Source organism: Theobroma cacao, chromosome 6, assembly GCF_053813885.1.
Source record: "Theobroma cacao isolate CCN51 chromosome 6, ASM5381388v1, whole genome shotgun sequence".
NCBI lineage: Eukaryota > Viridiplantae > Streptophyta > Magnoliopsida > Malvales > Malvaceae > Theobroma > Theobroma cacao.
Genome location: NC_142644.1, coordinates 26848859 through 26874533, shown reverse-complemented (window position 1 = coordinate 26874533; position 25675 = coordinate 26848859). Strand labels below are relative to the sequence as shown.

The window sequence follows — 25675 nt, the reverse complement described above, 5'->3', positions numbered from 1 at the left end:
TGGAGCCATGGGGCTCTCAGCTCTTGTCTTACGGACCAGTTATAGCTCCGAACTGGAGCTATAATCAAGAAAGCTGGCACGGGATTTACCGGCACTTCGTCAAGAAAGATTGAATGCCTGATCAATTGATCTAATACTCTTTTTTTGTGTCTGGGTGTAGTAATACTTTTCCAAGTATGAAATCTGCAGATCCGGGGCTGACCAAGAAAGCCAAGCCAAACCAAGCACGCTCAAGAGTTTGTGCGTGAATCTAATGTGTCAGAGACAGTTTGTGCGTGAATCTAATGCTTCAGAATTTCTACTATTTAAGCTCTATACTGTGTTTCGTCTGTGCAGCCTGGGGATCAGATCATAACTTAGAAGTCCTCGTCTGCAATTCTCTTGCCGCCAAAACTTTGGGTTTTGGTGATTTCAAAGAGGAATTTTGTTTGTGTTGGACACTAATCGAAACAAGCAGGATGTATAGGTTACCATTCCAAAGCAAAAATGAGAAATGAAGAAAAAAAAAAGTAGTATGTCTATTTGATCATGTATGTACTTTCAGCTTTTGTTAATTGAATCATGCTACTTTTAAGTTTGTAATGGATCTATAGTCTGTAAGCTTGATGAACAGTTTATGCTTTTTGTGCCTCCAATTGAAAGAGTGGTGTTTTGACTTCTAAGATAATGCTTCAACTATTTACCCATTTTATTCTATGTGTTCCTAAGTTCTATAACTCTTAATTAATTTTTTTCTTTTTTTAATGAATGATTGGATGTAATTGACATAATATTTTTTAAAATTCTTAAAACTATTTAAAAACATTTAAATAAATTTTTTATTATTTTTCATTAAGTCTTTGTATTTTTTTTTTTTGAAATGAATGATGTATTTCATTAATTCATCATAAGAATTACAATGAGAGCTCATAACAGTTAGACACTATAATCAGTCTCAATAACATTGAATCACCATATACATGCAAGAAAGGCCTCGTTAAAAAACCTTTCCATGGAAAAACTCCTGGGGATAAAAAGGGAAAAAGAGTGCCTTTGCTTATCATGTATATATCCCTATTCTCATAGGCCCCATACCAGTTAGCTGGGCATATTAGTGTCCCTCCAGATGACATATTTGACTTGGTCTGGCATCTCCATTGTATCCTTCCAGAACAGCTGTTCTGCATCCAAGCCCTTTGCAACCTGCGCTATAATATGAGCCGATGCATTACACTCTCTTGGGCAATATTCCAAAGGCCCGCAACTTATTTCCTCCAAAGCCATTACACAGTCCTCCACAATATTTCCTAGAGCTCCACTATATTTCTTGTGATTAACCCATCCAACCACTGTCTGGTTGTCAATCTCGACTTCATCCAGCTCTATATTTTCTTCAATGCAGCACTGTACAGACCAGGTTAAAGCTAATAACTCAGCTTCATCTGCACACAAACCAGACCGAAGCCTTTTGACACCAGCTAATCGCATCTCACCCGTTGGTCCTCTAACGATAAATCCTACTCCTAGCTGCTGAGCCCCATCTGTCTTGAAGACTGTAGCACAGTGTTAAGTTCCCGTCACTAGGACATCTCCATCTTGTATGCTTTTGGATCCCTGCATCGACCCTTCTTATGTCTTCTCTATTGGCTTTCTTATACTATAGCACCATGCCCTGCCCCAAATTGATGACAGCCAACGGATCCAAATGCTGGTTTTTAAATATGAGCAGGTTTCTGGCTTTCCATAACGCCCACATAATACCTACTACGTCTTCCAATTCATCTTTAGTAACCCTGTTCTGTATTTCCCTGAACCAGTCCTCAACTGTCACGAACATTAATTCCATAAACTCTCCTTTAGGAAAATATCTCGCTTTTAACACTTTGTAAGCTAGGGTAGGTTCCTTCAACTGCAGCCGCCACTCCTGTTTAGCCAGCATTGCTAAATTATAGCTTCTAGTGTCTCGAAATCCCATTCCACCATAGTGCTTTGAAGCGCACGTTGATCTCCAGCTTTTCCAGTGTATCTTCTGATCTCTATCATTTCCACCCCACCAAAAGTGAGCAATACCAGAATCAATCTCTTTACAAATCGAATCCTGGAGTTTAAAACAACTCATAGCGTAAGTGGGCACAGCTTGGGCCACAGATTTGATCATTTTTTCTCTGCCAGCTACCGACAATAGCTTGTTCTCCCAATTAAAAACTCTCTTCATCACTCTATCTTTCACATAGCTGAAAATTTGTCGTTTTGATGCTCCGCTAATTGATGGCATGTCCAGATACATTCCATCCCAATGCTTCCCATTAACACCCAATATTTTGAAGAAAAACTCAAAGGGGAGAAGACAGGAAGTGCAAAAAAATAAAGAACAATGTAAGAAGTGTAGATGAATTTGTTTGTTCTTTTTCTCTTAATTTCTAGAGCAGATAAAGCCTCTGCTTTTATAGAATACAAGAATTGTTTGTATGGAAAGCTTTCAACGTTACAGAGGTAATTTGCGCTAAATTAGGATAATTGTCTGTACATGATTTTGTGCTGATTTATAGGCTATTATTTTGGGCTTGTCTGTACATGATTTTTTGCTGATTTATAAGCAATCTATAGAGATGATTTCGGGCTGATTTTCAGCACATATGAACTGTAATGGCAGTGCTGTCACTTTGTTCTTTAGATGAATGATCTGATGAATGATTTGCTTCTACATATTTGACACATTGCATTCATATAGTCCTCACTGGTTTTTTTTTTATAAAATAAATTTTTATAATTAATTTATTATTAATAAAAAAATCATTTATCATTTTGTATTTTAAAAATACTGACTTAACATTAATATGCAGTGTAAAAGTATTACGTAATAATATATATATATATATATATATATATATAGGTATATCATTTTATTGTTTATTATAATATGTTAGCATTTCAAATTAGTACAATATAATATAAAATAATAAATGATAATTTGATTAACAATAATATATTGATGTAATGAAATTAAATATAATAAAAATAAAAGCATAATAATTTGATTGAATATAACATTAGGAATTTCTTTGAATTTTTCTAAAAAATTTAGGATATGTCAACTTAATTTGAGTTTGAATATGATAATGGTGAAGTGAATTAATTAAAAAAGAAAGAAACTTGCCGTTCTTAATTAGGAATCTCTTACCAAACCTGGAAAATGAAGAAGCACCAAGAAATATAGAATTGTTTATTGGGACAAAACGATTACTATTGACTATTATTAATCATCTCTTAATTAGCTGACAGCATCATTAAGACTTGCTAGCGGGCAGATGAGAAGAGAAACTGTGGACCTTTTTCCTTGGCAGGTAAGTCTTATCATGAAATTCATTCATGGTAGAATAGAATTATGTACAAAATCTAAAGGCAATCTCAAATTTAATACTTGATAGTACATGCATGACACTCTTCTCTTAATTTGTCAACGCATAGAAATTAGACTGATTGACTCGAAAATGTTCCTACATTGCATTAATTCATTTTCCTTTTTAGTAGACAAATCTTTGTATAGGTAAATTATTTTAACCTCAAATCAAGATAGAGGTTAAAGTTTATTCCACATAATATTTTTTAAAAATTTCATATTAATTAAAAAATTTAAATAAAATTTTATTTTTTATTACGTTTAATCAGAATTTTGTATTTTTATGTTTAGTTAAACATGTCGTATGATTAATAAATGACTAATTATCATTATCGAAATGAATTTGTCATTTTATATCTATATGATACTGACATAAAAAGTAAAAATTGACACGATATCATATTATCATCTTAAATCATCATCCAACATGTTATATCAACATCATGTGACATAAAATGATAGGTGATGTTTTAATTAATATAGTTAACTAACTATTAATTAATAATTCAAAAAAAAAAAAGGTATTATTCTATATATTTTTTTGAACATTAGATTACATTAAAATAGATTTAGAATCCCAAACCACTTATATCAACGGAAAACCTTACAAAAAAATGGAGTCAATAATGACGTATTAAATTTATTTTCTGAATCTTTGATTATCTGCCTCTTTCCAGGCTCCATCATAAACAGGCCATGGGACTTCATACGAAAGGAAAAGCACCAAGACTTTTCTTCACAGAAGCCAATAGTTATAATTGAAATACAATGAACTTTCCTATTTCACCTAAAGTAGGCCATGTGTTTGCCGCCCTTTAATTTCGACTCTCAAGTTCCATTACGAACATGCATTTGAATGGGACTTACACTAGCACTAACCAATAAAAATATATGGCACACAAAAGTTGCCTTAGGAAAAAGAAAAAAATGGAAACGAAGATGACGATAGTATAGTATAGGTTAATTTAAAGTATAATATTAAAAAAAATTTAAATAAGTGATTGTTTTTTTATTATGTTTAATTAAGTTTTTATATTTTTATTTTTATCGAATAATTTCTTATAATTCACGATTAATTATTTGTCATAGTTAAAATGATACTTATCATTTTATACTGATGTGTTGTTAACGTGGAGAGTAAAAAATGTAATAATGTCATCATGTTACATCAAAATTTCATGATTTTATTCAATATGATATGTCAATATGTCATATTAATATCATCATATGATATAAAAAGATAAATGATGTTTTGATTAACAATAATTTGTCAACTTTTAATCATTAAAATTTATTTGACTTAAAATAAAAAAAATAACAACTTAATTAAATTTTTTAAAATAATTCATATATCCTTTTAGATATTATTCTATCGTACAATTTCATGCTCTTTAACGAACTCCTCTTTTGTTTAGGGTAACCATTATTTCATTTGCAATTGTATTTTTTTTTATTTTTTTGCGATTAATATGTTTCTAAGTACTCTAATGGCAAAAGGAAGGAAGGTTGCAATTAGTACTGCAAACAAGCACGTAGATCCAACAGAAAAAAAGAAGAAACTTTACCTTCCCCCAACTTTGAAAATAATGTGCAATTTGTGTATGTATTGGACCGTACGCGTACATATATATAATATATATATATATATATATTCATATAATAAAAATTTAATTCAAATTTTATCATTTAATATAAAATAAATACATGAAAAATGAAATACTCTCTTCCCATTACTAATTATTAACTTTTGCAATTTCGAAATGCATTAACTCTTATATTCATTAATTAGGTTATAATTTTGAGGTGAAATGTTGACATGGCACAATTTAAATCATAAATTAATGCTCATAATAGATGTGAATATTATTTAGTAATTCTCTGAAAATGAGATAATAATTATTAACTAAATTTGAATTATGTTATTAAAATGGCTTAAAAAAGGTAGTACTTGTCACAAAGATAAGTCTTATTTAGGTGTTTATTTTCAAAGTTGATTATTTGTGCAAAAATGCTTTAATAATTTGCCTGATGTTATATATTCAAGGAAATAAGGCATGAAATCCTCCGCCCTTTCCTCACACTTTCCCCACAAGTCCAACTTCTCCAAAGCCCCACCTTCCTCGAACCCATCGAACTTTCTGGAATGTTTTTCAGATTCCACGCTCAGTTTCCCTTCGTCTTTCTTAGTCATTAATTATCATTATTATCTTAAACCCGTAGTTTAAGCTAAGCATGTACTAATTATTTTAATTTTCCACCTAATCCTTTACCAAACGACTAAACGCGCGTGAGAGGCTTATTTCGTATTTTTCTCTCTCCTGCCCTTTTAAAACCAGCGATTCTCATTCTTTCCTGCCCTGTTTACTAAGGGACTGTTGCCAACTTTTGTTCTCCTTTAATTTAATTTTTGGTTGTATGAGCTGGTGGTTATTGAGTGAGTAAAGACCGAGTTCGAATTCCCCCGAGTTGTGCTCCCGAGTCCAATGGAGAGAGGCCGTGGTTATAGGGGACGAGGAACCGGTGGAAGAGGTGGTTACCGAGGTGGTGGAAGAGGTAGAGGAAGAGATGGCGGCGGCGGAGGTCATCAGCCTCCGTATCACACTGTTTTAGAACAAGGTGGGGTCCATTGGAATCCAACTACTACTCAAGGGGGTCCTAATCAAGGTACCGGACAGGGTCTCACAAGAGGTGGTTACACTGGTGGTCCTGGTGGTAGTGGAGGAAGGGGAGCGTGGGTCCCTCGGCCTCAACTGGAGAGACCGAGTTCTAGTCATGTGATGGAATCAGCCGGGCGCGGTCACAGTGGCGGCGGGCCGTGGAGGAGCCCATGGGGGCGTGGTGCTGCTCCACCAGCACGGCCTCAAATTCACGAGCCGGCATTGCCTTCTCGTCCTGTGCAACCTGTTCCTGGTATAAATCTTTTTTGTTTTGACTTTGTTAACTATGGGGCAAAAGTTTATTATGATGTTGATGAAGTTGGACAATCTATTTTGAGATAGCAAAGTTTTGTTTCTGCCTTACTAAGGAAAAGATCAAAAGAGTCATTTTGCATTCATTAGCTAAAGTTCTGTGGTAAAATGTGCTTAGACTTTAGGCTTGATCTTGATTTGCTACTGGTGTTTGGATTTGAGATATATTTTTGAGAAAAATTTTGCCCTTTTTCCGTTACAGATTCTGCTGCGCCGGAACATTTGCCTTCTACATCATCTCCTCCAGAGAATAGGAATAGATATGTCCCAATTATGCGACCTGATAAAGGTGGAGGAGTAGCTGTTGCAACTGTTAGGCTTGATGTCAATCATTTTCGGGTCAATTTCAATCCTGAGAGGGTGATAAGGCACTATGATGTTGATGTCAGGCCACAGGAGTCTCCAAGGCATGGTCGCCCTGTGAAACTATCAAAGATGCTACTGCCTATGATCCGGAAAAAGCTATTCACTGATAATGATTCTGAATTGCCATTGACCATGACTGCATATGATGGTGAAAAGAATATATTTAGTGCTGTTCAGTTACCCGAAGGACAATTTGAGGTGGACTTATCTGAGGGAGAAGACATGAAGTCTCGTAAATTCATTGTTTCTCTAAAGCTTGTGAACGAGCTCAAGCTTCGCAAGTTGAAGGATTACTTGACCATGGGCAACATCTCGATACCTCGTGACATATTACAGGGGATGGATGTGGTTATGAAGGAGAATCCAGTTATGCGTATGATTTATACCGGCCGGAGCTTCCATCCTACTGAATCTTGTCCAGAAGATGATCTTGGACGGGGCATCATAGCATCCAGAGGAATCCAACATAGCCTCAAGCCCACTTTTCAAGGTCTAGCGCTTTGCCTGGACTATTCTGTTTTAGCATTACATAAGAAAATGCCAGTTATAGAATTTCTAGTAGAGCACTTTCCTGGTTTTAATGTGAATGCTTTTGGACGGTATAGGAGAATGGTTGAGAATGTGTTGAGAAAATTGGAAGTTAATGTAACCCATCGACGTACCAAACAAAAATATGCTATAGTTGGGTTGACGAGTTACAAAACTCGCGATATTACATTTCCAGATGCCAATGCTCCACAAAGGCGCATTAGGCTTGTTGATTATTTCTTGGAGAAATACAATAAGAATATCACCCACTTGGATATTCCTTGTCTAGATCTGAGCAAGCACAATCGGATAAACTATGTCCCAATGGAGTTTTGTGTCTTAGCTGAGGGGCAGGTCTATCCAAAGGAGGATTTGGATCGACATGCTGCCTTATTGTTGAAGGACATATCACTGGCAAAGCCTCAGGAAAGACGGAGCAAGATCTGTTGCATGGTTCGATCCGAGGATGGACCTTGTGGGTATGTATACACGACAATTGAGCCTTTTATTTCTCTGTTTGCTTTGACAAGTTGTCTGTTTTGTTGCTTTCATTTGACAAAACATTTTTTCCTTTGTTGTCTCCACTATTATTCTCACAAGTAATGAATTTGTTGCTACATAACATTTGATGAGAATTCTTCTACTTTTGAGCAATGGGGCACATTTTACTCTGTTTCCTTTATATCCAATGTAATTACCTTTTGCGTCACCATCCAGTATATAAGTTTTAGATGATTAGACGTTGTGATGATGTAATTGTTTTACATGCTTTAAAGCCAGTTTAGCTAGCCTTACATTTAGTCACAAACTTCATGCCATGATAGTTGATACTAGTAGTTAGCCACTGTTGCAACTTTCCTTCTTGCATAGGTGCCTGGATCAACAACTTTTGCTTATTCACTTGATGAAAGGTGCATTCTCTGGCATGAATGAATGAGCTTTTGTCACTTTTTGGGCGCTTTATAGAAACCAAAGTGCTGTTTAAATGACCGTAAATGTATGAGTTTTGCTAATTTTCGTGCTTAAGATTATTACTTTGGTTTTATGATTCCTGGATATAAATGAAGGCACTATACTATGTTATTGCTATCCAAAAGCTGCATATATCATCCTATTCTAAGACCATAATCCTAATCAACTGGAATGGTCACCTATAATGTGAATCTGGTTTTGCAATCTTGAATCTTCTTAAAAACTTATATATTTCTTAACGGCAGTGGAAACATTATCCAAAATTTTGGAATTGAAGTCAATACGGAGATGACATCAGTGCTAGGACGTGTCATTGGGCCTCCAGTTTTGAAACTGGCTGCTCCTAATACTGGCAAATTGATGAAGATAACAGTTGACAAAGACAAATGCCAGTGGAACCTGGTTGGAAAGGCTGTTGTGGAAGGCAAAGCAATTGAGCGCTGGGCTGTGATTGACTTCAGTGTTGCTGATAAATTCAGACTGAATTATGGTTCATTTATTTCAAAGCTGAGAGCTAGGTGTACAAGTCTTGGGATGAGAATGGAGGAACCTCTCTTACATGAAGCCACTGGAATGCAAACATTTTCGAATGATAATGAACTTCGTCAACTGCTTGAAAAAGTTACTAGTCAAGCTCATAAGCTTGGGAGAGGAAGTTTACAATTTCTACTTTGTGTGATGTCAAGGAAGGATGATGGCTACAAGTATCTCAAGTGGATCTCTGAGACTAAAATTGGTGTGGTGACTCAGTGTTGTCTGTCCATCGAAGCAAACAAAGGGAAGGACCAGTACTTAGCTAACCTTGCCCTGAAAATCAATGCCAAGCTTGGGGGCAGCAATGTGGAGCTGAATGACCGGCTGCCGCACTTCCAGGGTGAAGACCATGTTATGTTTGTGGGAGCAGATGTTAATCATCCTGGCTCTCATAATAGAACTAGCCCATCAATAGCAGCTGTAGTAGCCACAGTAAATTGGCCTGAGGCTAATCGTTACGCAGCAAGGGTTCGTCCCCAGCACCATCGCAAAGAACAAATCCTACAGTTTGGGGAAATGTGTGTGGAGCTTGTTGAATCTTATGAACGGGTAAATAAGGTCAAACCAGAAAAAATTGTGCTCTTCCGTGATGGGGTTAGTGAGGGTCAGTTTGATATGGTTCTCAATGAAGAGTTAGTAGATCTTAAGAGTGCTTTCCAGAAAATGAAGTACTTTCCTACTATCACCCTCATTGTCGCACAGAAGCGGCACCAAACTCGTTTCTTTCCACAGAGAGACAGGGGTCCCACTGGTAATATCTCTCCAGGCACAGTTGTGGACACTGACATTGTGCACCGTTTTGAGTTTGACTTTTATCTTTGTAGTCACTATGGAAGCCTTGGTACTAGCAAGCCAACACACTACCATGTCTTGTGGGATGAGCATGGTTTCTCTTCTGACCAGTTGCAGAAGCTTATTTACAACATGTGCTTTACCTTTGCAAGGTGCACGAAACCTGTATCTCTGGTCCCACCTGTGTACTATGCTGACCTTGTTGCTTATAGGGGACGGCTCTACCATCAGGCAATGATGGAAAGACACTCTCCCATTTCAACTCTGCCCTCATCTTCATCATTGGCATCATTGTCACTGTCATCTGCAGCTTCATTCGATGGTTCGTTCAGGCTGCATGCTGACCTGGAAAACATAATGTTTTTTGTTTGACTGAAGAATGGCCAAATTCCCTTTGACAATGTGGATGAAGACGGCCACTGTTTGAAAAAAATGCCCTGAACGCAGGTTTACTCCTTTCCTAAACACCTAGTAAAGGGGTTTGTGCGTGAATCTAATGGGTTTGAAGACTTGTAGTATTTTCCTCATTTGTTTTTGTGGTTTCTTTTTTATATCTTTCTGGAATTTCCTTGTGGACTTGGTTTTTCATGCATTTGGTTGTTGTAATTGTGCTTCTTTTCTCCAGAGCAACTTGACTGGGGCAAAGAGCACCATGAAGAAGGGTTTGCATGTTTTTGTGGTTGCATTTGAATGAATTATGGACTTTGTTTCTCAGAAATGGTTTACACCTTTATTTGTTTCCTATTGTTGTGTTTCTTTCCTGAACTGCTTAGTACATTTATTCATGCGCCTTGCCATGTTGGAAAAAGGATGTCCAAAATAATTCATCCAGTGATTAGCTTCATCAGTGGATCAAAAAATTTTCTTTTTCTTTTCGTTACTCCCACTGCCACTAAAGGCATAATTTACAGTTACTCAGATATATTTCAGGAAAAGAAGATTGACCCAAAAAGAAAGAAAGAATAGAAAAGAGGGTGGTTTGTTTACAGGGGAAGTTGATAAAGAATTCAAATCCTCTGCCCCGTTTCCTACCTCACTTTGTGTTCCAACTCTCCCAAAGTATCATGTGTTTAGTTTTTTATTATTAATTAATAGTGTAACGCCCTGATCTAAGTAAAGCAGCTATAGTATAAAACTATGTTTGCCTAGAGAGATAGGCCAAATGACGTGCATATGATTGATGAGTTATGTTAGCTATGTGTACATGCTACGAATCATCAACGTATAACTGTGACCTAAGCATGTGAATTTCTATGAATATATAGTTTGATGCAGTCTGTGCACATGAATGGATGCAAAAGAACTGTGACATGAACTTGTAAAGTACAAGTATGTTTAATGCCGTGATGGCTAAGATTAAATGATTAAATGAGAATATGTATGTTTAGGTAAGCTAGGCTGAGCTATACAATGTTGATTGGTTAGTAGGATATGATATGGAGGAATGCAAACAACAAGAAACTAAAATGATGTTGGTAAAGGCAGCGCTTAAATCTTATTATTTAAAGAAGAGTTTCATGTTTGATCTTATTGTGCATGTGGACATAGTAAGAACCTTGATCCTGCCATGATGTGTATATTGATGAGATTGGAGACGTGCCATGATGATCTAACTGTTTTGAGAGTGAGTATATAAGCATGTATTATGTGGTTTGTTTGATGAATTGAATGTCTAGGCGTCTGACCAAGAATGTGATTTTATTTTGACAAGAATCAATAAATTAGAGGCATGTTTAACGATTGCATACCTGCTTATAGGTGTAAATGCAGAGATATGTTTAATGTATGTATACATGGTAGAAGATAATAGCCTATATTAGAAAATTTGGTTGAGTTAGTGAATGGAATGCCTAGAAGCTTAACTAGAGAATTGTTATGTTGATGTATATTTGATGGTTCATTGTGATTGGCTAAGTGAAATTGCCTTTGGGAGACTTGGGAAATGAAATAAGTTGGGGTATGTAAAGGCTCAAGTGTTTGAAATATGAAAACTTAAAAGTTTGGAACATGTCTCGAGACAAGGGCAAAGGAGTCTTGATACATAGGCCATAGTGTTCTGGAAATTGGCCAAGGGGACATGAGGTTTCGAGACCCCAAAGAGAGGTCCCGATACATTGAGCATTTGCCACTGGAAATTGGCAGAATTGGGTGCAGTTCTCGAGACCAAGAGAAGTAGTCTCGATACATAGAGGAAGGCTCACTGTTTGAGCTTGGAAAGACATTAAAGTCTCGAGACCTAGAGAAGTAGTCTCGATACCTAGAGTGAATTTAACAAAAACTTATAAGTAGGCATTGGTTTGAACGCCCATTAACAGGTTAGAACGAAACCTGAACTAATTGAGAGCATTTCCCTCTAAAACTTCCAGAAATCATTGCAAACTAGTTCCCAAATGAATTTGAGTGAAAACGAAAACGATTAGAGTGATTTTCATACCCTATCAAGGAAGAAGGTGGTTGCTACCATAGGAGAGGTTTTGAAGTTCTGGAAAATGTTCAATCAAGGGTTTAGCTGAAATTCAATGGAATGAAGTCTTTCAAAGGATTTCTAAGCTAGTAGTGAGTTGGAATAAAGGTTAGTTGCTATAATATAGCTCAATTCTAAAGTAAGTTAAATGTACTAGCAAAATTCTAAGGATTTAGACAATGACAGATTCATAGATGTGCTGGATTATTGACGGAAGCCTCCCAAGTGAAGAAGTGAGCTGAAAAAGGGGGGAATTAAGTTAAGGTAAGCATTACTTAATGGCACACTAACGAACTACTAGATTTGAATGTGAATAGCTAAGTATAGCTACATAAGCTGGACATTTGCTAATCAAGGTAGCGGAAAAGCATGAAAACAAGGGTGTTCAAGTAAGCTACATAGAAATCATGGTAGAAATGGTTTGCAAAACCTTAAGCAGAAATTTTCTTAGTCGGGAAAATGATGAAGAATTAAGTGCATTAACTGATTTTGTGCATTGGCTTAATGCTAAACTACCTTTGGAGTATCGAGTATTGTGGATAAAGGTTTGATCCACGATGCTAGTTGAGTTATAGTATAAGTAAATTGACAAGCGAGTGGATATTGCATTCAAATGGTTTTGAAAATATATGAAATGAGATTTAAGTCCGTTGAATAGTGAATGTTCTTACAAAAAATAAATACATGGGAACAAGCTATGTTTCTTTAATGTTGTATGAGCCCTATGATAGGTTGAGATCTATGTATGCCTTTAAGCATATGTATTGAGCTACAAATGATAGTTATGGATGGATGAGTGTTATGTGTGTATGTATTGATATGATATAAATAAATGAATTATATGATTTTCACGTTTAATGATGAACAACATGGCCTTGATGAGGTAGAGGAAAACCACCGTAGATAGGGGTCGGAGGTGGGACGGAGTAAAACCACTTGAGATAATCAAGGTCGAAGCACTCATATATGCATTGTCTTGGTGGGGTGGAGTAGTACCACCCAAGAAGGAGAGCTCATGTTTGCATTATTATATGCTGATGGAAATGATGAAATGTAACGTTTTAATGGGTAGAAACTTGAATGCATTTTGATTTTTGCTTAGGAAAAAGTGCATGAATTCAAGTAAATTGAACATTTCTTTTAAAGCTTATTCCTAGCAGCTGCTTGTTCCCCTCCATATCCCTAACTCTTTTAAACTCATGTTTAATAGATACGGAACACTTTGAGTCTTAGATGTATGAGGGATACGTGTACTTTTTTGGTAGGTAAAATGACCATGACGTTCAATAGGATCTTCCGTAAACTTGAGTCACTCCACTGATAGTTTAAAAAGATGGATTTTATATGTTGTCTGGTCATTTGACTATGTCTTGTATGTATGTATATACGGTTATGTGATATGATGTAACTGCCCACAGTAGGGCTATGTAACTATGAGTTGGCACACTATGAATATGTTTTGTGATGTCGGTTACAAGGTATGATTGAGATGTACAAGGCTTACTTGGGCTTGGTGGATTATCTTTGTGAGGTCCTCGTACCGATCACGACCTGAGATAAGGTGGTGACAAATGCATATTTGGTTTTTTTTTCCTTTTTTTCTCTCTCACAAAAAGGATTACTGATTTAATTTTTTTTCCTTCTTTCTTTCTCTCATATATCCTCTTTCCTCTTTTTGTTTGGGTTTTTTTGACAGATGAGTATCTCTCACCTTCAATGCATTTACTCTTTTTGCCCTGGAAAAACAAATCATTAATGTAATTCCATTAAAACAGTATGGTGAGTTGTTTTATAAACATATTAACATTAGCGTTTGAGCATGTACCATGGAAGGTTTTGGTGCAGTACCATTGATAGTTAATTTTGCAATAATATTATGTACTGACATGGTTGGATCCCATTATCAACACCAATCTTTGAGTGATCATAATTCACGTTTGTGTTGCATAAACATTTTCATCTTATCACATTTGAATGACAAAAAGAAGTAACCATTGTTTACAAAGTTTGGGTTAAATGCCACAGTTTAGAAAATATTCAAGATCTAAGCAAAGAATTAAACTGTTTGATAAAAAATAAAGAACTATATAAGAGGCTATTTATAATAGCCAATTAAACTTAAACCTATTTGATGTACAAGTAAAGTAATTATAATAGTCAATTAAATTTAAACTTATTTGATGTGCAAGAAAAAAATAGCAAATAAGGAAGTATTCAACGCTAAACTTCCTCGGAGTACAAGCAAAGCAAAAAAATATATGAAAATATTCTCTTTAAAATATTCATAAATTAATAATTACAGCTCATGTTGACACCCCCCTCAAGTTGGAGCATAGATTATAATCATGCCCAACTTGTCAATTATATGATGGAACACTTTCCCTGAAACTGTTTTCGTGAGAATATCATCTAACTGACCTCTAGACTGAACAAATGGAAATTGTATAATTTTTTGATCGAGGTTTTCTTTGATGAAATATCGATCAATTTCAACATGCTTGGTGCAATCATGTTGTACATGATTTTGTGTAATTTCAATGGCTGCCTTATTATCACGATAAAGATTCATAGGTTTTGCATATTCAATTCCCAACTCTTTGAAAATACTCCTAATCCACAATAATTTGCATACACCATGAGCCATACCTCGAAATTTAGCGTTTGCTCTTGATTTTGCCACAACCTTCTGCTTCTTGCTTTTCCATGTGACAAGATTACCTTCTATGAAAGTGAAATAACCAGATGTGGATCTTCTGGTTATTTGATCACTTGCCTAATTAGAGTTCGTAAATACTTCAATGTCAAAAACACCATTTTTCGAGAACAACAAACCTTTGCTCAAAGCACTTTTCAAGTATCTTAAGATTCGATATATTGCATTCATATGTTTTTCACTTGGTGCATGCATAAATTGACTTACGACATTTACAGCATAAACTATATCCAGTCTTGTATGTGACAAATAAATTAATCTCCCAACCAACTGCTGATAACGACCCTTATCTGTTGGAACTTAATCTGGAAAAATTTCAAGCTTATGATTCATCTCTATGGGCGTATCTGTTGGTTTGTAAGCAAGCATTTCGGTTCTTGTTAAGAGATTTAGCACATATTTCCGTTGCAAAAGGAAAATCCCTTGTTTCGATCTTGCAACCTCAATCCCTAAGAAATATCTAAGTTACCAAATCTTTCATTTCAAATTTAACAGCCAAATATTCCTATAATGTTTTCATTTCGTATGGTTCATCTCTCGTCAAGACCATATCAATGACATATATGATTAAAGTCGTTACCTTCCCTTTTTTGTGTTTTATAAACATATTATTATCTGAGTTACTTTGCTTGTAACTAAATGCTTTCATTATGGAAGAAAACCTCCCAAACCAAGCTCTAGGTGACTATTTCAGCCTATATAATGACTTTTTCAATTTACAAAATTTCCTTATACACAAAGAACTGTGTTCAATTCCTGGTGGTAACGCCATGTAGACTTCTTCCTTTAAGTTTCCATTGAGGAAAGCATTTTTAACATTAAATTGTTGTAAAAGCCAATCTCGATTTGCTGTTATAAATATGAGAATGCGAATTGTATTGATCTTGGTTACTAGTGCAAAAGTCTCTCGATAATCCACCCCATACCTTTGCATATGCCCTTTTGTAACTAACCTTGCTTTATATCTGTCAATGTTGCCATCTGCTTGGAGTTTCAGCGTAAATACCCATTTACATCCAATCGTCTTCTTTCCTTCGGGTAAGGGAACCAGTTCTCCAGTAGCATTCCTTTGCAAAGCTTCCATTGCTTCGTTCATCGTCTTGATCCATTTTAGATCTTTTAATGCATCATCTAAACTACTAGGAATAGATACAGTGGATAATTGATTAATAGTGAGTGCATACAATTCAAACAATTTATGGGATCAAGTTCATATTGTTTCTTTGAGACTCCCTTATTCGATCTTTGTGAATATTTAGAAACAATCCTTTCTATAGGAACATGTGTTTCATGGGACTCATCAAATATGAGATTCGGGATTTCATAGGATTCATCAGATATTGGATTCGAGATTACCTCATCAGATATGGGATTTGGGATTACCTAAGGAAGAACATTATGGGTTGATTCTTCTGTTAATGGTGTAGGCGTAGGCATGAGCAATTCTGAGGACTCTATAACATAAGCACTTGATTCACTTGCAAGAAGAACTAACTCACTATTAATTTCAGGAATACTATCACAACATTGTTGAACACTTTTCTCAAAATGTTCAGTCATTTCCTCTAACTCCATAAACTTTTCTCCTCCACCACCTTGTTGTAACACATTCTCTTCACTAGAGCTCTCCACCTGAAGAGAAGGTCCAAAGACTTCTCCCGAATAATAAGGTTCTAATTAACGAAAAGAAACATCCAAGGTTATATGTACTTTACGGGTTTAAGGGTCATAGCACCTTTACCTTTTTTGAAAATCAGAATAGCCAACAAAAACACATCGTTTTGCACATTGATCAAGTTTATTTCACAAGTTTTTGGGAATGTGAATATATATAGTGAAACTAAAAACTCGTGGTTCAAGATTAAGGAGATAAGGAATTGAAAGTAAAGATCACATTTTTTGTTCGGGGGTTTGAAAGTCTATTACTTGAGAAAGTATTCAGTTAATAAGGTAGGCAGCAGATTTTACAACTTCTCCTTAATAAAATCGAGGCTTGTTCATGCCAAAGAGAGAGGCACAAACCATTTCTAATATTTGTCTATTCTTCCTCTCTGTCAATCTATTTTCCTGCGGATTATAGGTACAAGAAGCTTGATGACGAATTCCATGATGGCTAAAAAAATTGTTAAGAGATCCATCATAGTTAGTACCATTATCCGTTTGTAAAGAACGAATTTACTTTTGGTACTGAGTGCCCACCATAGTATCAAATTTTTGAAATGCTGTGAATACATCACTTTTATTTTGAAGCAATGATACCTAAGTCATTCTAGTGTATTCATAAAAAAATGTAACAAAGTAACGAGCTTTAAAGATGGAAGGAATTTTTACAGGACCTCAAACATTAGAGTGAATAACCACAAAAAGTTCTAAACTTTTATTCAAACTTAGTGGATAAGAAAAACGATGGCTCTTAGCTAGTTCACAAGTATCACAACGAAATCCAAATCATTCAGACCTGAAAATAGATGTGGATGTAACTTCTTAAGATAACTGAAAGAAAGATGTCCAGTCTTCGGTGCCATAACCATATAGTTGCCCGAGCCTTGTCTTTACTACTAGTTAGATTCGCCTTGTTGAATTTGGGTGTCGCACTTTCTGTTAACTCAAAATAGTAGAGTTTGCCTTGCCTAACACCATAACTAAGAACCTTCCGAGTCAGAATATCCTGAAAAATGCAAAATGAGGATAAAAAAGTTACAGTACAATAAAGAGTAGAGGTAATTTGGCTAACAGAAAAATGATTACATTCAAGGAATGAAACAATAAGAATTGTATCCAATGTAAGAGTATTGGATAATATGACAAATCCTTTTTCGATAACAGGACATGTACTACCATTAGTTATGTAGATAATAGATTGAGAAGAAGGGAAGACTGATTGTAACTGACTAAAGTCCTTAGTCATATGGTTAGATGCACCAATATCAATAATCCAAGTATTATTCTTAGAAGTTGCAGAGAATACTGATGCCTTACCACCCATACTTGAGTAAACAATGTTTGCTATAGGCTGCGATTTGTCTGTAACGTTTGTCGTAAGCTTCAATTGGTTTTCTTTCGTGGATGTCACCATAGCTTTTCCTACAATCTTCTTTCTAGGTTTTTTTGTGAAGTCTCACCACTTAGGATAGCCAATGATTTCATAACATCGTTGTTTCGAATGACGTGTTTCACCACAATGAGTACATACCAGAATATCAGATTTTCTAATTGATTGATTGCTTCGATTCTTCGAGAAGCTAGACTATGGTCTTTATCGAGTTCAGTTGCCTAGCATAGCCGTGCTCTCAAGATTAGGATGAGAGTTTCCCATTATCTGTCTGTGTTGATATTCTCTCCTGAAATATGCATGTGTGCTTTCTAAATCACGTTTTTTTTATCTTTTCGTAAGATTTCTCCGCAAACCTGATTAAATTTAGAATCAAGTCCACTTAGAAAAATAAGGACTCGAAGCTTAGCCATTGCGGAATGCAATTGGACTACACCTTTAACTATTCCTTTTTGCGAGATAGTCTTGTGATCAATTTCTTGAAAAATAACCACAAGTTCATTATAGTTGATTGATGATGGTCGGCCATTTTGTTTGATAGAGAAAGATCTCTGGTTTAATTCATAAACACAAGCCTCGTCCGATCCATCATAGATGGTTTTCGATATAGTTTCCCATATCTCCTTGGCTATAAGAAGACTAATAAATTGTTGCATCAGTGATGGACTCATTGAGTCAATAAGCCAACTTTTCACTTTGTAATCTTTAGTAATCCATGTTTCAAGATTTGGATCTCTGGGTGTAGGTTTTTTTGCTTTTACGGTGAGATATCCAGCTTTATTGCGAGCGTCAATACGCATCTCCATGAGTTAAAACCATAATGAGTAATTTATCTTATTAAGTGTAATACTGGTAGGAAACATATAATTGTCTCAGTGGACAATAATTGGTGGTGTTAGGTTGCCTAGTACGTTGGAACCATGGAATTGCTTGGAATGAAATTGGTTTCTGCCATGTAATTTCAGATGAATAGAAGAAAGAAAAAAAATGTGATGGTGATTTTTTGAGTACGAGATTTGCGTTAGAGAGTTTTTTCGGATTAGAATTACCCTGATACTATGTAGAATATATACAAGATCTAAGCAAAAAATTAAACTGCTTAATAAAAAATAGAGAACTACTTAAGAGGCTATTTATAATAACCAACTAAATATAAAACTACTTGATGTGCAAGTAAACTAATTATAATAGCCAACTAAACCTAAACTTACTTGATGTGCAAGAAAAGAAAATAACAAATAAAGAAGTATTCTAACACTAAATTTTCTTGGAGTATAAGCAAAGTAAAAGAAAATAGAAAAATATTCTCCGTAAAATATTCCTAAAATTAATAATTACAGCTCATGCTGACACATAGGCAGTAACCCAAATTTAGTATCAAGGAAACCCAAACACAAAGAGGAAGAAGAAATGTGAGAGAGAAAGAAAGGAAAAAAAAACCCAATAATCTGTGAGAGAAAAAGAGGAAATATGAGAAAAAAGAATAAAAATAAAAATTAAATATGTATCACTTAATAATAAAAAAATAAACACATGCCATTTTATGAGAGTTGAGACCTAGAGAATTTGGATTTGTTAATGAAAAGATATTGTGAGGGCAGATATAGATTTCGAATAATGAGGAAAAATAAAATCTAGTACTAATACATTTGTCATTCACTTCTGGAAATCCATGAAAAGCAAATCTAATGTGTGAATGTATGATAATTTAGAAGTGGATGTAAAGCAAATATTTACGGAAAAAAATTTTGGATTGGTTTATTGTGACGTAAAATATTTTTTTGAAAATGTTTTCAGAACTTATGTTTATTTGAAAGATGAAAAATTTATTCCAAATATAAAACATTCTACATGTCAATAGAAAAAATTTTCATTGATCACGTAAAATGTCTTACGTGTAAAATGTCTTTATATCTTTAAGAGGTCTAAGACATTTTCCAAAATATTAAAAAATTACTCTTATACTAAGTTTAGTCGTATAAGGTAGCTTTATATTAATATTTAACTTAAAATATTAAAAAAAATATATTAATATTTAATTTTAAAAAATTTTAATTAAAACTATTAATATTTAAATTGCTCAATAATATTAAAATTAAAAATATTTTTTAATGAAATTATTCAATGTAATTAATATTTTTATTTAAAAATTTAATAAATTATATTAATAATTATAACAAAAAATATTTCAATGATCGGAATGAACAATTATAAATATAAACTTTGAATGCTTTACACAATTGATGAATATTAATATTTTATAGTGTTATGATAAGAAAATAATAAGATGAAGTTTTTTTAAAAAAATTAAAACTTATTTTTATTATAATATGTGATTAAATGTTTTGAAAATTATTATTATAAATTTTTTTTATTTTCAGGTAAAAAATATTTTTCACAAGATGATATAATAAACAATAAAAAATATTTTTAACAATTTATCTAAATAATAAAAAAATTAAATTTTTTTATAAAATATTTTACATAAAAAAATTCTTTAAAAAATTAGTTTCCAATTACCAATCCTCCAATTCTTCGATGTGCAGCAAAAGGAGAAAAGCATCCCTTCATTGACTTGGACTCGAAGTTACTTTATTTTTAAAGAAGACTCCAGAATAGATTCTAACAAGTCTTCTAACGAACTTGTTTCTTTTGGTCGTGTTACCCTTTCTTTTGGCATCTTTGCTTAACGCGTTGCGTTGTACGGACTCGATGGTAGAATCCTTGTAGACCAAGAAAGTAGAAAAGAAGGTGACCCCACCATCAGTTCTGCTCATCACCATATCTATATATATGTGAGTCTTACCCTTTCAGTGCGCAAATTACTCAGTTGTTTAAGAGAGATCTTCACAATTTTGGTTTGTTTCTTGTTGCAATGGAGAGAGGTGGGTTTAGGGGGAGAGGTCGTGGGTACGGTGTTGCTGGAGGAAGAGGAAGAGGCAGAGGCAGAGATGGTCAGCGTCATCATCATCAGCAGCCGCAGGAGCAGCAGGGAAGAGGATCTAACCAGGGTCGGAGCCGAGGTCCGGTGAGTCCAATCCAAGGTGGAGTCCAGCAGGGTCATGCTCATGTGGTTCCTAGCCCAGGTGGTCGGACGTCTTGGGGTGCTGGTCCTTCTTTTGCTCAAGTTCTGTCAAGGGAAACGCAAATATCTTCTTCTCCTGCAAATGTTGTTTCTGGTACGAGTTTTTGACTTCAGTTGTCACCTCCTTAGTGTTTGTGAAATAGAGTTTTTATGTTTGGATCATCTTCTAAACGAGAATTCTTAATGAGATAAACTGATTAATCAAGCTGACTCTCATAAAGCATAGTGCTAATTGTAATTTATATTTACTTCTTTTTGGTTTTTTCTTGCTCAGCTCATTCTACTAAAAGGATAAAGATATAGTAACTTGTTTCAGTTGTTTGTTGTCTCTCTATTTACAAAGAAAGTTTCTGGCTCTGTTCTTCCCATTCCATATTAAAAATTGATAACATACTGTTTCGGAAAATCTGGCTTGAGTTTTTGTATATTTATTTTGAAAAAATATTCTGTTAATGCTGCCAAATAGTTGTCTGCTTATAATACATTAGTTTTCTGTTTCACCTCCAGGTCCTGTTGTTCCTGCAATGGCATCGCTGAAAATTTCAGAGAGGGTGCTGCCTTCATCATCGTCGTCAAGTCCACAAACAAAGCAAATACTGCCTGTGAAACGACCTGATAATGGTGGCACACATGCTATTAAGAAGCTTAACCTTCGTGCCAATCATTTTGCCGTAAAGTTTGATCCTAAGAAGATCATATGGCACTATGATGTTGATGTTAAGCCGAAGGTGGCTCCTGGCAATGGACATCCAGTCAAATTATCAAAGTCTGACTTGTATTTGATAAGGAGACAGATGTCTTTGGATATACAGGTTCCTTTGGAAATGACTGCTTATGATGGTAAAAAGAGCATCTTTAGTGCAGTAGTACTACCTACTGGAAATTTTACTGTGCAACTCTCGGAGTCTTCATATCTGGTGACACTAAAACTCGTGAGTGAGCTCAGGCTTTCACAGTTGAATGATTATCTTAGTGGGAAAGTCTTGTTGGCTCCTCGTAATATATTACAAGGGATGGATTTGGTAATGAAGGAAAGTATGAACTCCTTCAGTCATGGTTTCCATCCTATAGAATTTCATCGAGGAGATGACCTTGGGCATGGTATCATTGCCTCTAGAGAACCTAAACATAGTTTGAAGCTGACTTCTCAGGTAGCCTTTTGTCTGGACTACTTAGTGTTGCCAGTTCGAAAGTCAGTGCTTGTTATTGAGTACCTGGGCGAGCAGATTGATGGCTTTCACATAGACAAGTTTGGAAGTTTCAAGGATAAAGTTGAATCAGAATTGACGGGGTTGAGAGTTTGTAAAACTCATCTTGACACCAACAGAAAATATTTGATTGCTGGATTGACTTCGAAGGATGCACAAAATATTTCTTTTCCCATAGGCGACCAACAAGTCAGACTTGTAGATTATTTCAAGGAGAAGTATAAGAAGGATATCGTGTACAAAAATATTCCCTGCTTGGAATTGGGGAAAAAAAATGGAAGTCATTGTGTGCCCATGGAATTATGTGTCTTAGCTGAAGGACAGAAATATCCAAAGGAATTGCTAGATAGAGATGCTGCAAAGAAGTTGAAGAATATATCACTGGCTTTGCCAGAGGTTCGAGAGAAAACAATATGTAATATGGTGCGGGCTAGAGATGGACCTTGCTGGTAAGTATTGATAAACTTCAACTTTTACTTGGATTTATTTGTGGATCATTCATTTCTGCATTCAAGTATAACTTGGTTTTCTCATATATCAGTTGGGAGTTGGGACAAGTTGATGAACCTAATTCCCATCTATTACCTCACTGCTTAATGCTAAAACTTAAACTTATAGTGCACTTGGATTTTCTTTCCCTGCACTTTCTTTTTTTCTTTTCTTTAAAAGTAATATTTAGTTTAGAACTTAATTCCCACTTATTGTGCACCTTGTTTAATGTTGTGGAAAAGAGAACAAATTCTTAAATTACTTAAGAATGACTACAAAGAATTGATTAACCATTGTTGATGTATCTTGACAATATTTTAGATTTGCTATATTATCCCAGCTGTATTCAGGTTACTTCTGTGTGACTTAATCTCTGTCCTGGAATTGAAACCCCATAATGTGCTCCTTATTTGGAGCAAGAGCCAATATAGATCTCTAGCAATTTAGAATGTGACTTTTGGGAACTAAAAGTACTTCCTTGCTAGGGCCTTATTAGAATATATTCTTACAAATCTGATGTGAATCACATAAGCTTGTTGAACATTAGTTGGATGGTATACAAACTTCATGTCTCTTGAACTTGCTGATTTAAAGATGATTTTACGATTGAAATATGAACTTACACTTTTCTGCTGCCTAATTATATACGATATTCCTTGCTGTACTGAACTGAGACTTTGAATATACCTGATTGATAAAAAATGGTGATGTGAAGGCTGTGTTCATCAAGTTTTTATCTGAATTCTTAATGCGTTTTACTTTTGGCAGTGGAGAAGTTGTGCAAAATTTTGGAATGGAAGTGAGCATGAACATGACAAAAGTGGCAGGTCGTGTACTTAGTCCACCTGAGTTGAATGTTGGTGCTCCTGCAGGCAGGAAGATGAAAATAAAAGTTGATAATGAGAAATGCCATTGGAACCTCGTTCGTAAATGTGTGTTTGAAGGAAAACAAATTGATCGCTGGGCTGTGCTTGATTTCAGCTCTGCTAAACCAAACCAACCCTTCATCCAAAAGCTTACAAATCGGTGCAATAATCTTGGGATCCGTATGGGGGAACCATTATCAGATGGCTAGAATGGACTATTTAAATGACAAAGATTTTCTTCAGGAGATGCTTGAGCACATTCAGCGCCTATCTTATGAAAGAGGGAAAGGACGTCTACAGTTTCTTCTTTGTGTGATGTCTAAACAGCATCCTGGTTACAATTTCCTTAAATTTATTTCTGAGACAAAAGTTGGTGTAATGACTCAATGTTGTCTGTCTGCTGGAGCCAACGAAGCGAAAGACCAGTATCTTGCTAATCTTGCTTTAAAGATTAATGCCAAGCTTGGAGGCCTCAATGTGGAGATCATTGAACCCCTCCTCCACTTTAAAGGGGAAGGCCATGTTATGTTTGTGGGTGCAGATGTCAATCATCCTGGTTTTAAGAACTCAACAAGTCCATCAATTGCAGCTGTTGTAGCTTCTATGAGCTGGCCTGTTCCTAATAGCTATGCAGCAAAAATTCGCCCACAAGATCCAAGGTCAGAGAAGATTCAGGACTTTGGGGAGATGTGTTTGGAGCTTATTGACTCTTATGTTACGTTAAATAAAGTAAAGCCAGCCAAAATCATGATATTTCGTGATGGCGTTAGTGAAACCCAGTTTGATATGGTTCTTAATGAGGAGCTAGTTGGTGTCAAGGGAGCCTTTCAAGCAATGAATTACTTCCCAACCATCACAGTTATTGTAGCCCAGAAAAGACACCACACTCGTTTCTTTCTAGAGACCAAGGAAGATGGAGGTTCCTCTGGCAATGTGCCTCCAGGAACAGTTATTGACTCAACTGTTGTTGATCCTTCTGGGTTTCATTTCCATCTTTTTAGTCAGTATGGTAGCATTGGGACAAGCAAGTCAACACAATACCAGGTCCTCTGGGATGAGCATAGGTTTTCCAGTGACCACATCCAGCAGCTAATACATAGCATGTGCTTCACATTTGCTCGGTGCACCAAGCCTGTCTCCTTGATCCCACCAGTGTACTATGCTGACCTTGCTGCATATAGAGGTCGGCTATACCAGGATGCATTGGACAGGAAGTCTCAAGCTTCATCGAGAAGATCATCTTCATCTTCATCTCTTCCAGCATCACCATCACAACCATCAGCAGCTGCATTTAATAAGAGCTCCTACAGGGTCCATCCTGACCTGGAAAATTCAATGTTTTTCATCTGAAAAGGCCTCTTAGAACTGCCCCATGATAAACTCCTTGCCTAATCAGCCTAGTGAAGGAGTTTGTGCGTGAATCTAATTGGTTTCCAGTTATAAAAAAGTGTCACGTTCAGCAGATCCTCTCAGTTGTCATGGTTCATCTTGGCCATGGAATTTTAGAGGAACTCCATCGTTATGTTTTGATTTTTAAGCGTGTTTCATCTATAAAATTATACGTCAGAACCTAGTGATTGGTTTGAAGTCTTATGTAAATATTTGTCTGGTCTGGGCATGTTCCTTGTCTCCACTTAGCTTAGCACTGGCCTGGGGACTGAGTTACCATGTATAAACTATCATGATACTATATTCTATATGAATAAATAAGTAGGTTTGTTTCCATTAGATGTATCAGCTGATCACTTCATTGCCTTCTGCTTTTCGGACCTCTTTATCTTATTGTTAAGTATTCCTACAATGAACTCATTAATATCTTAATCCTATTAATTTATTTTGTTGTACAATAGCAATTTTTGAAATCTTATTGAACAAAACCATGTTAAAAAGTCGCATTATATATTTCATAAATATAGGTGATCTGCTGGTTGACATCTCAACCACTACTTGAATATCAATTTTAGAAGTTTAATATAATAATAATTGGGCCAAAAATTAGTCCTAGATATCCAAACATTCTGAGTTGGCTTTGGATTTAGGTTGATTAGAGTTTGACACTAATTTTTTTTTATTATATTTATTTAGTAGTACTAAATAAAATTTCAAGCTTAACATAAAATAAAATCCATCCTCTTCCAGCTAAAAAAAAAAATTCTTTTTTATCTATAGAAAAATTAAAGAAAGAAAAAGATAATTATTTTTAAACTGGTTGGTATTGCTTGGTAAATTGGTAAGAAATGATATAGCTGCTCAAGCTG

General features: G+C 35.3%; 2 protein-coding genes and 1 pseudogene across 2 annotated transcripts; 2 read left to right on the top strand and 1 right to left on the bottom strand.

Moving 5' to 3' along the window:
• Positions 1-5476: 5476 nt before the first annotated feature.
• AGO2 (Argonaute family protein) lies at positions 5477-10258 on the top strand. The gene is made up of 3 exons (XM_007024818.3): positions 5477-6289; positions 6551-7721; positions 8460-10258. Exons 1-3 carry the CDS (start codon positions 5863-5865, stop codon positions 9910-9912), a joined length of 3051 nt encoding a protein of 1016 aa, XP_007024880.1. The 5' UTR covers positions 5477-5862; the 3' UTR covers positions 9913-10258.
• A 5842-nt stretch (positions 10259-16100) lies between these two features.
• Positions 16101-19124, bottom strand: LOC148762238 (uncharacterized; annotated as a pseudogene).
• Positions 19125-20462: 1338 nt separating this feature from the next.
• LOC18596385 (protein argonaute 2-like) lies at positions 20463-25145 on the top strand. The gene is given in 4 exon segments (XM_018122609.2): positions 20463-20948; positions 21362-22511; positions 23320-23610; positions 23612-25145. Coding segments are annotated over 4 exon segments (2901 nt in total). The 5' UTR covers positions 20463-20644; the 3' UTR covers positions 24768-25145.
• The last annotated feature ends 530 nt before the right edge of the window (positions 25146-25675 follow it).